Below are 13,319 nucleotides of genomic sequence, written 5' to 3' on the forward strand. Positions count from 1 at the left end.
CAGACCACAAGCTAAAGGAAGTTAGTCCATAAGTATTAATAAATTGCTGTAAAGGAATGGTACCCTGTCCTTTGTGCATCTTGCTCCCATAAGCAGGGAGTTTATAGCACTGCAAATTGATTTAGTATGAGGCATATAAGCTTTGATGTCTGGTCACACGCACACTCTGCCACCACCCTCCCTTGTTTCATTGCTCCCAGTAGATGAGACTTTAGGCAAGAGGTCTAACTTTTCTGATTCTATGAGTCCTCCTCCATAAAAAGGTGGTAACTTGCCCACATTGTCTCTTTTATGTGGGGAAGTCAACAAATGACATCCACAATAGACTAAGCACACATATTCTACACTCAAGGAATGTTAGCTTCTACCTTGTGTGAGGTTTTCCAGAACTGTTTGGTTACTTGAAAATCCCCTTCCCTTGAAAAATCTTGGGTGTTTTCCACACCATCCATCAATGCCAGCATTTCACCCCTGGCCATGTTCATGTCCTCCTGCTGTTCTCACATCTGTGGTGTAGGAGACTACAAGGGGTTCCCTTAAGAAAACATATTCCGATTTCCCCACAGCCTGTGTCCTCACAAAGGGGCAACTGAATAAATAATTGGAGGCCACCCCTAGTCTTGCAAATGCGTTGATTGGCTGGTTTTAGTATGGGACCAATTGGCTATCATATACTGGAAAGCCTAGTGAACTAGGAACTATGGGACCATGGTCTAAAGTCCTTGCAGATGCATCATTCTCTCTCCCTCTTTAGCTTCAGTTTTCTGATCTGTAAGTCAAAAAGGCTTAGCCTGTCTCATGCAGAATTTCTCCTCCATGTCTCCCAACATGTATAATAATGAGGAACTTTTTTTCTACAAAAGTGAGACATACTAGTACCAGTCTAGTTGTAAAGGAGAGAAGCTAACTCCTTTTTATTTAGGATGGCTTCTTGAAGCACAGTTCAGAAAGACTTTATTTGTTACTAAGAACGTTGCTTATCCACATTCACCAAGATAGCATCCACTCTCTAACACAGTAGCCACATTCACCAAAATAGTGACCATGGAGTATTTGAAATTATAACTGATGTAACCAAGGTTCAGAATTTTAAAATATATTTTATATTAATTATTTTAAACTTAAGTAGTCACTTGTGGCTGATAGGCTTCTCATTCAATAGCATATATCTAAAATTTTGAGCTTCAACTTAGATAAACTGTGGAAGAAAGATGAACTCTCCCAATATTAGCATTCTCCAGGTATATGAGTGTGTGTGTGTGTGTGTGTGTGTGTGTGTGTGTGTGTGTGTGTGTGCTTGTGTGCAGGAGTCCATGAAAATCAAATAAATGCCAGAGTGAGTCACGAACACAAGCATCCCCTGGATGTACAGGATACCAGCATCCCCTGGATGTATAGGATGCCAGCATCCCCTGGATGTATAGCATGCCAGCATTCCCTGGATGTACAGGACACCATCCATCATACTTGCTGCCAGCTGCATGGTGATTCACTTATCACAGTACTTCTTGACAACCAGACTCTTGTTATGAGATCAGAGAAGTGAAAGGTATGCCTAAGGGAAATAGAGAAAGTCAGTAGCTGTGTAGGTCAGCCCAGTTCTTGAATCTATCCACGGGCATTCATGATGTCACCATTTTATTATCAGTCCTGTGACTCAGAGCTGCTGTGCATGGAAGCTGACACTGTAAGCTTCCATCCTAATTAAGATGCTGAAAAATTTCCCCAACTCTCTCTCTCTCTTTTCCTTCTTCTCTACTTTCCTCATTCCCTTTACTGTAAGTATATTGGTATAAATAAGATAGCCCTTTTCTACAATCAATTCACAAATTCTGATGATTTTTTTTTTTACTGAAGCCTACCTGAATAGCACCAAGATAACAGTATGGGTTAAACTTGAATAAGAATATTCTACATAATTTTATAGTAAATGTGTTTCCTATAAAATTTCATAATTATAGATACTGTAGAATAACTACCCACTATTCAATTTAGATTAACCATGGAATGTTTAATGTTTTACTCTTCCACCAAGGGTTAATGTGCTTGCCTGATGTCTGTTTTCACAGTTCATCCACTGGGTTGAGAGTGCACACACTCTGATGTTTAAAGGTTTTGCTTAATTTAGCCATGGCTATTATATGTCTGTATGAGTAATATTTGTTCATCAACTCATTTACTCATCTATCAATTTAAGCTGCACATACTAGAAAACACTTGAGTTATGTGCTGAACCCTAAGACAGATGGGAAAGTCTAGGTTATGGATCTTGTTCTCAGGTGCCTCATAATTTATGAAAGGAACACATTTATATATAAACATATTAATACACAAAAATATAATTAAGGTGAACCTAGCAGGATGAGAAACATCAGGCAGGCAATAGCAGTGAACATGGGGTAATAAGACCCAATGTGGTAGAGAGAGAGAGAAGGCTAGTATAATGAGGAGAGTTAGGGTCCTTGGAGGTTGGAAACACTGTAAAAGTTTAAGCAGGAACATGACCTACGTATAATAGGGCTTTTAATGATTCCCTGACCCCTGCCTGAGAATGCCAGCACACCTTAAAGCTCACATATATACTTCCTTAAACTATAACCCTAAAATCACAGAATGTCCTTGTTTGGGGAAATCCTACAATTTGAAATCTGAATGTGTCATTTTAGCTCTTAGGTCACCAAATCACACAGATTCCTCTAGGAATAATTGAAGAGCAATCACTGGGGCTGCTATATTTTGAGAAACACTTGGTTGGTTGGTTGGTTGGTTGGTTGGTTGGTTGGTTGGTTGGTTGGTTGGTTGAGACCTTAACATCATCTAGAAATTCCATTGCCAAAAGTCTCAGCAAATACCACTCAGATCTGCAGATGTTTTGGTCCATGAGAATACAGAATATTCATTCCTCTGCCTTCTCCACAACTGCCTCCTACAGATGCCAAATTTGGAGAACACAGTAGGAACCCAGACACAGTTGTAGCCAGGGAGAGATTGAATCCAGATATACCAGACATTTGGGGAAGCCACCATAATATTCCATTTTTTGGACTGGTCCCATTGAGAGATTGGCTCATCCCCTGGAAAGCTGTTAAGATGAGTTAGATGGCATAGTAAAGAAACTGCTTCTGACTATTAAATTGCAAGTGAGTCACTCATCCCCAGAATGTCAGGGCTGGAAGATTTCTTAGGCATCGTCTCATCCAGCCCACTCATTTTCTGGTGAAGGAACCACACCTTCTTCATGTTTGGTTGCTATGATGCAGACTGAGGTCTTGAACATAGTGGGTACCTGGAAAATATTTTAAAGGAGTCATTCCTGAGGACAAAATGAGGCAAAGTATGCTCTTGTGACCACACAAAAGATTCCCAGTGAAGCTTTTTATACCAGGTGCAATTAAAATTACTGCAGGTGGGGTAGGGGGTTTGACCAGTTGGTTTTGGGCTACATTAATCAAAGGAGTGTGTGCAACATCAGGACAGCCTGCAATAAAAAACAAAAGCAAAACCAAAAGCAAACAAACAAAATTCCTGGGCAATAGAAGATATTTCCCTTATAGTCATTTTCCTAGTCATGGCATATGCATGGAGATAAAGCAATAAAGACCAACTGTGTCCTCTGTCCCATTGCTTTTGTCCCAGTCCCATCATTTGCTCACTCAATTGTCCTAAGTCAGTGTATTTCCACTCTTTCCTTGGCCTCCTAGAGAATTGGGATCAGCTTGTGACCTTTGCCTAGAAGGGAGAATCCTGGTGCAATATGCTTTCAATGCCTCGTCCCCCATGCCCTGTGGGCCATCAGGACACTGGAGTCCTCGGGAAGCAGAAGGTAAGTCAGATGCATACTGACACATGTGCTATACAGAAAACAACTTTAATGTATATGGACTGTTACTCTTTTTAATGATCTTTAACACTATTATTCAAGCACTCATTAATTTAGCAAGTATATTTTAGCACATGCACTATTTTATGTATGCTATTCTCCTGTTACGTCTGATGAAATGGTCACCAAAATATTAAATAAGGGTCAAAAGTACATGCTATATGGAAGTGTTCATAGAACTCAGAGACTCCAGCTCCCTGTGGGTAAGCCAGGTCATATTGGAGTGAACACATGTATTGGGGGACTAAAAAGCATCAATCATTTTTGATTCTTCTTCAGTTATGACCAAGGCCACATGGGTCATTCTTGTATGTGTCACAACTCTTTAATTTTCCCAAGTAGCCTTTTTTGTTGCTTGCCACTCTTCTAATCTTCACCCACTATTAGATCTTGTCATGTACAGATGACATTCTCAGGAGTCTCAGAAATCCAATGACTGAATTTCCTCATAGCATCCCCATTTCATATAGAAAACAACTCCTGTGTCCTACAAAAACAGAAGCAATGACTTCTGCCAAAGCCTGACTGTTGCACTTTGTCATTTAGCCCTAAAGCCAGACTGGCAGAGAACTGTGACTTCCTTTACATATAACACTTTCCTTTTCCTGCCTTGAAACATTTGCACATTGACCCTTTCCCAACATAGGCCCACAAAGGTTCAGACGGATCAGATAGTGTTATCCATAGTCATAGGGTAAGACAACATGACATCAGGTTATCAGAGCAAGTAGGACCCACCCCCTTTAAGAGAAATAGTGGGAACTCTTTCTCTACCCTCTATATTTTTAGAAAGATGGTTAAAAAGGAAAAGCCAAAGATAGACTAAAGCAAAGGAAAAGGATCAGAGAAGAAAGTGAAGTTGAAAAAATGATGGTCCTGTGATTTATTTTCTAAACTAGCTTAAAATAAAAATGAGATTTGGATGTGGGAACACTAAATAATCTCTCTGTAACATAAAGTAAGAGGGCTGTCTAGGAGAAGCCCTTCATTCAGTCTCATAAACTCCCAGGCTGTCAGACTTGGAAGGGACACCTGAGGTCATCGTGCTCCCCTCCTCCACAAAGGAAACTCCTCAATGAACTTCCTCTCTGTGGCATATCCCACTCCTGTAGAAAGCTATTTCTGAATCTAGAGACACAATTTCCCAAATAGAACCCACTATGTTTCTCTGATGACTGAGAACACTTTGCATACTGGCATAGAGTATACTTGTCTCCCTCTCTATATGCCATGAGGAGTATGTGTGGGCACAGTCTTAGGTACCTAGGCAAGAGTATGCTGGCTATTCACCAGGAGTGAGAAAAGTAGCTGGACAGTTACAAAGCTGATCAAAGTAGAGGACTAAAGACCTAGTAGAAAAGAAGCTGCTTCATCCAGGACCACAGAATTGGGCTTCTCATTAAATGTCACAAAACACTTTTGAGCACTAAAATGATTTTAATACTTAAAGAGGGGAAGTTTCCAAGGTTGTGGTCCAGAGTGTCCTCATAGTCAAAATTAGTCTTAATGTTATTATGACATCGTTCACTGTTTCTTTTCCATTCTCTCCTGAAAACACAATGGGGCTTTCCAGGGCTACAGAGCATAAAATGTTGTTAGCCCTCTGACAGTTAAACGGAATGCACACTATACATACTGTAGCTTTACAGTGCTCCCATTTGTAGACATACTACTGCCTATCTACGAGTAAATATAATCCACACAAACAGAAAGCCCCTGATAAGGCCGTGTGCATTTACATGGATTCAGAGCATGAGCAGCATGGTGAGGGAGACAGGTACTGAACGGGTGAGGCAGATAGTGCCCACATAAGGCCAGGTGGATTACCACTGGAAGCAAGGAGAAGATGCCATGTGCTTAGGTCAGAGAAGATCATCCCATCATAAATTGTGTGTTGAAACTTCATATATGGTGGCATAAAATTTTACAAAAGTAATAGATTTTGGAATTTGCAACCCACAAAATGCAGAAACATGTAATGAGTCTGAATCACCTTGGGCAACACCATCCCATGTTTAATTAGGCAACTTCTCTGAACACAGCTTTACTTTACATACTTCATGCCCTAGCACCATTACTGCTAATGGATGATTCTTTCAAATGCCTTAGATTCAAGACTATTGAATGTTACAAAGTGCAATCTTTTCATTCTTCACTCAAAGTGGTTTTGCTTAGGTATAAAACTAGTGATGTAATTACAGAAAGCAAGCACTTTAATATTTCCCTATTATCATGTCTCAGGTGGCATCAAGTTGATAATCATGGTTGTATTTTTTATAATATTTAATTTTTGTGATGTTGGCATTGCTGATTTAAATTTCATTTTTAAAAAATTAACTGAGCCTTGGTTATGACTTAAATCAGAATTTCCAGCAATTTTTGAAATGGTTTTAAACATACTTCTGCCATTTCAACATACTATTTTGTGCAAAGCAGTATTCTTGGCAATGTTGATTTTAAAGTCAAATATCAATCAACTCTGCAAAACCATTGAAGATACTCTAATCTTGTAATAGTAAATATTCAGCCAAGATTTACTTCTCTGTATACAATAAGATGAGCAAATTCATATCATCAGTATGCAATTATGCTTTTGCCTCTAATAAGTACTATATTATATGTAAACAAAAAGTTCACTAAAGGGGTCTGCAACCCTATAGGAGGAACAACAATATGAACTAACCAGTAGCCCCCCCCCCCGAACTGTGTCTCTAGTTGCATATGTAGCAGAGAATGGCCTAGTTGGCCATCAATGGGAGGAGAGGCCCTTGGTCTTGTGAAGATCATATGCCCCATTACAGGGGAATGCCAAGGCCAGGAAGCAGGAGTGGGTGGGTTGGGGAGCAGGGCAGGGGAAGGGTATAGGTAGCTTTGGGGATATAAATGTAAATGAATTTGAAATGTAAACGAAGAAATATCTAATAAAAAAGAAAAGAGAAAAAGAAAAAAAGATGAAAAGAAAAGAAGAAAAAGTTCATTCTTTTCAATTAATTTATTTTTTACACTCTATACTCCACTCCCTGCCACCCCCCATACACCCTTTGACTGCTCCACATCCCTTACCTCATCTCCACCACCCCCTGTCTCAAGTCAATGATTTATGAGCATGTGGAATCGTAAGATGTGCAGGTTCTAAAGACTGCTCTAGCAGCTCTATAGTGAATAACTTAAAGGATGAAAGTCCTGGAGTGAAGGGAGCAGCTTTTGCTTGTTGCTAAAATTCAGGTAATCAAAAATGATCTGGTGCCAGGATAATGGGCAAGGCAGTGATAAGGGAGAAAAATCAAAGTTGTGAGATATGTGGGAGGTAGATATGTGGGAGGTAGAATCAGTAAGTGTTCCCCTTGGCCAAAATCACCTTGGTCACCATGCTACTTGTTTGAGCATCATAATTTCCAGACGTCACTATACACTTTCATTTAAACCAAATGTGTCAGTCAGTGAAGTCTGTTTCTCTCTCTTAAAGAGTAGTGCACACTTGATATTCTAGTATAAGCGTGGAGGCCCCTGAATATCTGAGCTGATTCCAGCTGCTAAGGACTACCTGCAACCTCCTGTATGCATTTACTATATTCCTGCCAGGAAGAGGCGCCACCCCGTTCTTAGGGCATCCTGTTACACATGCTATGATCCATTTGGCTCAGACTCCTTTAGTATTCTTGAAGAAATAAACTTTTCCATGAGCCAAACTCTAAAATTTATTTCACAACTCATTTCCAACCTATTTATCTTTGTGTGTTTAAATTTGGGGACTTCCTAAACTAACAGAAAACTCCCAAATTCATGAGCAATGCCAGACATATCTGTAAGGTTGAGAAAAAAAGTGCAGGGCAGAATTAAAAGCAGTGTTTCTCACCCTGTCGCTGCCAACCCTGTGCCTTTGAAGATCTTAAAGTTCTGCTAAGATGCTATCTTACCCACAGAATGAACAACCAAACTATAACTCCATATGAGTATGAACTAAGATTTTCATTTTTAAATATATGTTGGCTATCTACTGCACTCTATTAACTTTAATCCACAGTGGGTGAAAACAAACAAAAACCAAAAGAAACACTTCTGTATGCAGAAAACAGTTGCACTCTTATGTTTAGAGAAAAATCTACATTTCACAGGTACATATTTTCTAAAGTACTTAACGTATTTACCATGCACATTTTTTTAAGGTATAAACCAAGAACTAGATGGCTGAATCTGACTAATGGAAGTCCCACTTAACATCACGTATGCAGATGTTGGGCTTTGCATGAGAGACTGGCACATGGTGCCACCTGTTTTCAGTCTTTCCTGTTTGTATGAATGTTTGCTCCATTATTCTCCCTAGAATATTTCAAGTGTACTGAAGCTTCTATCTTAAAAAAAAAAAAATCTCGGCACCATGTCTGTGTTCATATCAACATCTACATATACTTAGACATACAATTAATCTCTATATACATTTTCATAAATATAAATTTGGATTAGCAGACGTGTATATGAATATATTTCGGTACATGTTTGTGACCTTATTCCTGGTGGGCTGCTTATATAAGCATGAGCTTTTTCATGTAGTAATCATATCTGCAAAAGGATATGTATTAATAATGAACTAACAGGACTTTGTACCTCTCCTTTCACTTATCGCTTTTTCCCTTCCCTTTTTTCTCCCTCACTCCCTCATCTCCTTCACTCCTGTCTTTTCACTCTTTGTTTCTTTTTCTCAGCCTTTCTCTGGATCTTACCACCATATATCTAATCAGTTTCACAAATGTGTCTATTTCTGACCCTCTTTAAGGAATTTAACTCATAATCTCTGATGCACATTTTGTCCAAACCGTAGATGTGTACTCTACATTGCAGAATAGAAGCACTATGAACAGAGAGCACAACAGAAATTTTCCTCCCCAGGAACTAGCCTAATACAGGACCCAGGACTCTGAGATTATTACTTCATTATATAGATACACATATTGATGAATGGGTAGTTGCATGGGTGGGTGGGTGGATGAATGGGAAGAGAAAGAGTAGTGGGAAGGAGGAACAGATAGACGGATGGATGGGTTAATAGATAATGGATTGGTAGCTGGATGGATGAACAGATGGAAGGATAAATAGACAAAGATGGATGATTGATGAATAGATAGTATCTACTTCTCTAAACAGTGGTTTCTTTTAAAAGACAATTGTTATGTCACTCTCTTGTTTAAAATTTACCACGAGGTCTTCATCTATCTGAGTGCAAAATACAAGTCCTTTAATGTGTCATACAAAACACCTCCTAATGTGGGTTCTGTTTAGCAGCCCTTACTACTTTCTTTCTGTGAAACTGTAAGCCTTCTTAACTCACATTCTTTCGCAACCATTGTCTACACTTGAAATGCCTCCTCCCCCAAAGACTTTCTTTCCTAGTCCCTCATTTCTTTTCATGACGGTACTGATATATTTGTGACCATTTATTAAAGATCCTATTTCATTTGCATTTTAAAACTATGTTATGAAGTAGGTAACATTGAAGTTGGTAACATAGCTGAAGCTGGATAGTTGGGACTTTAGTTCAGCTATAATTGCTTCAAAGCCTGGTACACTGCTTGGACCAACAATAGCCAGTGATATTCTCCTAACTATAAGAGGTTTGCTCAGCTACCTGGAGCTTTCTTTTCTATAAAATGAGTTTGCTTGCTGCCAGCGTACAGAGATCTGAGGCATGAAATTTGTTTGGTGCGTTGTCTATATAAAAAGACTGGTAAATGTAGGAAACCTGGTATTATTACTAGTGGGTTTTGTGAAACTTACGGTTCTTTTTCTATTTAAGAATCTGTCGCCGCTGGGCGTGGTGGCGCACGCCTTTAATCCCAGCACTTGGGCGGCAGAGGCAGGTGAATTTCTGAGTTCCAGGACAGCCTCTTCTACAGAGTGAGTTCCAGGACAGCCAGGGCTACACAGAGAAACCCTGTCTCGAAAAACCAAAAAAAAAAAAAAGAATCTGTCTGTAATAACCAGATACGTAGAAGCCTTGATAATATTGCTACTCCTGTGCGCCTATTTTAGCATAATGATCAGACCCACCTTATCCTTTGGAAAGCATTTGGTCACTCTGTTGATTAACAAGAAAACAGAAAGGAATGATGAGTCAAACAGATTTGTCATCTTTGTTCTCCTGTGGCTTCCCCAACTGATAGTCATTTTCTCCAAGGATGGGAGAAAGATTGCGTTATCCCTTGCCAATTCCAGGGAAAGCACTTGGAGGGGGGTTGAATGTTCACCTGGCACCAACCACTGGATAGCAGGCTATAAACTCCCATCTTCTTTTTATAAATGTATAAATTCCCATATTGTTGGTTGATGAGCAAATACTGAACAAATACTTACTAGCCATAATCTCTACATACCAGATGCTGTATTGACCAAAGGTTCTCAGCATTGAGCGAAACAGAGCTGTAAAATAGAGACAGAAATATTTAGTCTTACAAGACTTTGAATATGAACATTTGAGTTAATTACTGACTAAAGAATGTTCTTAATATCCTGTAAACTGTTTTAGATAATAGATACTGGATTCAAAAGAGATTCGTGGGTCTTCACTATTCAAAGTTGAGAGTCAGAAATACAGGGTATTGCAGAGTAGATAAGAAGACTTAAGTTAGTTGCAGAAATATTGTCCTTTTTCCTTAAACCAAGAGTGACTTCTAGCAAGCATTTTCTATTAGTAGTTGGTGAATCTAACCAAGATCTAGTGGAGGAAATCTTGTAGCGGTGATTATATTGTCTTGGTCAGCTGTTATTAATGAAAATGTTCCTTGTGTATTTTCCATGTTTCCATTTGTTCTCTATTTCTTTTCCATTTGTCATCTCAACTTTGTAGCATACTGATTGTCTGTCTATGAGAGAAGATAAGAATATAGAGGGCGTTAACAACCTCCACTGCAATAACAGCCCCCATACACATATGTACACACACAACAGTATATTTAATGCTTATGTTATTGTAGTCCTGTTACATTGTAATATACCGTAAAGTGTTATAAGACTAAGGTGGCTTTTCTTCCTCTATTGAGGAGTATCTAACATACTCATTCCCTAAACAGACACTACTATCCAGTGATACTGAAGCAGCAAATGATATGACTACTACTATAACTTCTCTTATCTTCTCCTCACCAATGATCCCTGTCTCTCACTGGACTCCCCCGACTTGTGATCACTTTTCTCAGCAGTACAAAAAAAGGGTTCTCTGTATGGGTGACCTCACCGGTGAAGAATTTATAAACCGCTTCAGGCTGAGATCAGCAGGGAAGATGCATCCTTTTTCTGAGGAAAAGTAACAACATCAAATTTTTCTTTTCCCACTCCCCTGCCCCCGAGTGAAAGGAGACATAACTCAGAGAAGCACAGTGGTATGGAATGATCTCATGGAGGGAAATGGAGGAGTAGAGATAAAAGGGCACCAAGTCTGACTTGTAGCTCTGTCATTTGGTTTAGGCTCCTCCCTGGATCTCTGGATAAGACACGTATGCTCTCTCTGCTCTCATCCTCTGCTGGTTATTTTCTGGTGTGTCTGTTAAGTCTAAGCAGGTTGTACCAATATCAATGATACTGCTGGAACTCTAATTTTAATGATTCCTGCATCTAGCAGGGACTTTGTGGTATAAACCTTTGTTCAATTAATTCGATGTTTTTTGAACCTTAATTACATCATTTAGAAAATGAATCTATTCAAAAATCAAACAAGCTCACGGGACACAGAGTGCTCAGAAAAATACATCTTTCTTTCTATATACAGCACCAAAACCTCTCAATGGAAACTTTAAAAGGAAAGTTTCAGCGTTTTCTTAGTAGTAAGACACATGATCTTCACTTCAAATGTTGGGTGACTCATCTGAGATCTGTTTTGTGGGGTTGGGGATTTGCTGAGTACTTTACATACAGCAGATTTCCACGACACTAAGAGTTACTCCTTTATCCCTAAGTTCTCATCAGACATGTCTTTTTCTGGGTCTGTGGGAAACTCTGAAAACCAGAATGTAGCAAGAACTCATTTGCATCTCTGTTTGCTATAGGTCACCCAGATGTTGAACAGCCCTGTAAATCCAGTGTCCGAACCTGGAGTCCAAATTCAGCTGTCAACCCATACACAGTTCCTCCAGCCTGCCCTGAGCCACAAGGCTGCCACCTCGAGCTGGAATTCCGCTACCCGTTGGTCCCCGAGTCTCTGACCATCTGGGTAACCTTTGTCTCCAGTGACTGGGACTCTAGTGGAGCTGTCAATGACATCAAACTCTTGACTGTCAGCGGAAAGAATATCTCTTTGGGTCCTCAAAATGTTTTCTGTGACATCCCACTTACCATCAGACTCCGGGATGTGGGTGAGGAGGTGTATGGCATCCAAATCTATACGCTTGACGAGCACCTGGAAATCGATGCAGCCATGCTGACCTCCCCTGTAGACAGTCCACTCTGCCTGCAGTGTAAACCTCTGCAGTATAAAGTGCTTCGAGACCCACCTCTGCCGGAAGATGTTGCCTCATTACTCCACCTCAACAGAAGATTCATGGACACGTAAGTGCATTCTCCCTCTCAGGAGCTGATAAAATGAATGGGCTGTGGAAAGTCAGAAGGTCTTGACCTAAAAAGAGAAAGTTCACCTCCATCAAACTTACTTCTAGAATAAGTGCTGAGTGTAGAATTCATATTAATAAGGCAGCGTTGATATAATAGGAAGGGCCATGGATGAAGTCAAAAGGGTCAGAGATGAGAACAGTCTTCTGTGATATTCATTTATCTCTCCAAACCTTGGTATTTTCAACAGCAAACAAGGGAGAGTGGGTGGGATTAACAATAAGTCCTTTATTACGAATGAAGATTACTTTTCTGATAGACTAGAACTTTGCTCATGATTTACATTTATATAAACTTGAAGGAGATTTATGAATTCTGATTGTTTCTCCACTCCATGAAAATGTTGGGTGAAGCAGCGGCTTCATAGGGACTTGGGCACATGCCTGCATAACCGCATGAAAACATTCCTAGACACTGAATACCTCTAGTCACAATCTTTCTGCTTGCTGTATTTCCTGAGGTAGAAATGAGTTCCAAACGTCTTTGGTCACTGAAGACCTTACGACTGTAGGGATCCACAGAAGCTTTTGTAAGTGAAGAGATATTCACTATGCTGCTTGTCTTGGACATTTAGTTTTTAAGCCCTTTTCTGCCATTTTCTTTACATCCTCATGATATGTGTCTTTAAAAAAAAAAGAAAAATGCCTGCAGTGAAGTCACTAGTATTGTGTCTGTCTGTGTGTGTTTATTAGTTTTCTGTTGTGACAAAAAAAAAAAAAACCATCATTGTCACGTGGACATTTTCCTACTCGCCATTGCTACAACCAGGATAGTACATCATTGTAGGGTGCAAATAGTAGGACAGAGATGTTTGATTTATGCAGTTCTGAAAGTGATGAGAGAG

The 13,319-nt window shown here is 39.6% G+C and overlaps 1 protein-coding gene across 1 annotated transcript in view; it reads left to right on the forward strand.

The window, feature by feature from the left end:
• Positions 1–13,319, forward strand: part of Pappa (pappalysin 1) — a 229,112-nt gene that overhangs the window by 68,314 nt on the left and 147,479 nt on the right. The window contains exons 6-7 of the mRNA XM_021200408.2: positions 3,702–3,823; positions 11,917–12,415. Of these exons, the coding sequence (XP_021056067.1) occupies positions 3,702–3,823; positions 11,917–12,415 (621 nt within the window). The remainder of the gene's footprint in view (positions 1–3,701; positions 3,824–11,916; positions 12,416–13,319) is intronic.

Source organism: Mus pahari, chromosome 6, assembly GCF_900095145.1.
Source record: "Mus pahari chromosome 6, PAHARI_EIJ_v1.1, whole genome shotgun sequence".
Classification (NCBI taxonomy): Eukaryota; Metazoa; Chordata; class Mammalia; order Rodentia; family Muridae; genus Mus; species Mus pahari.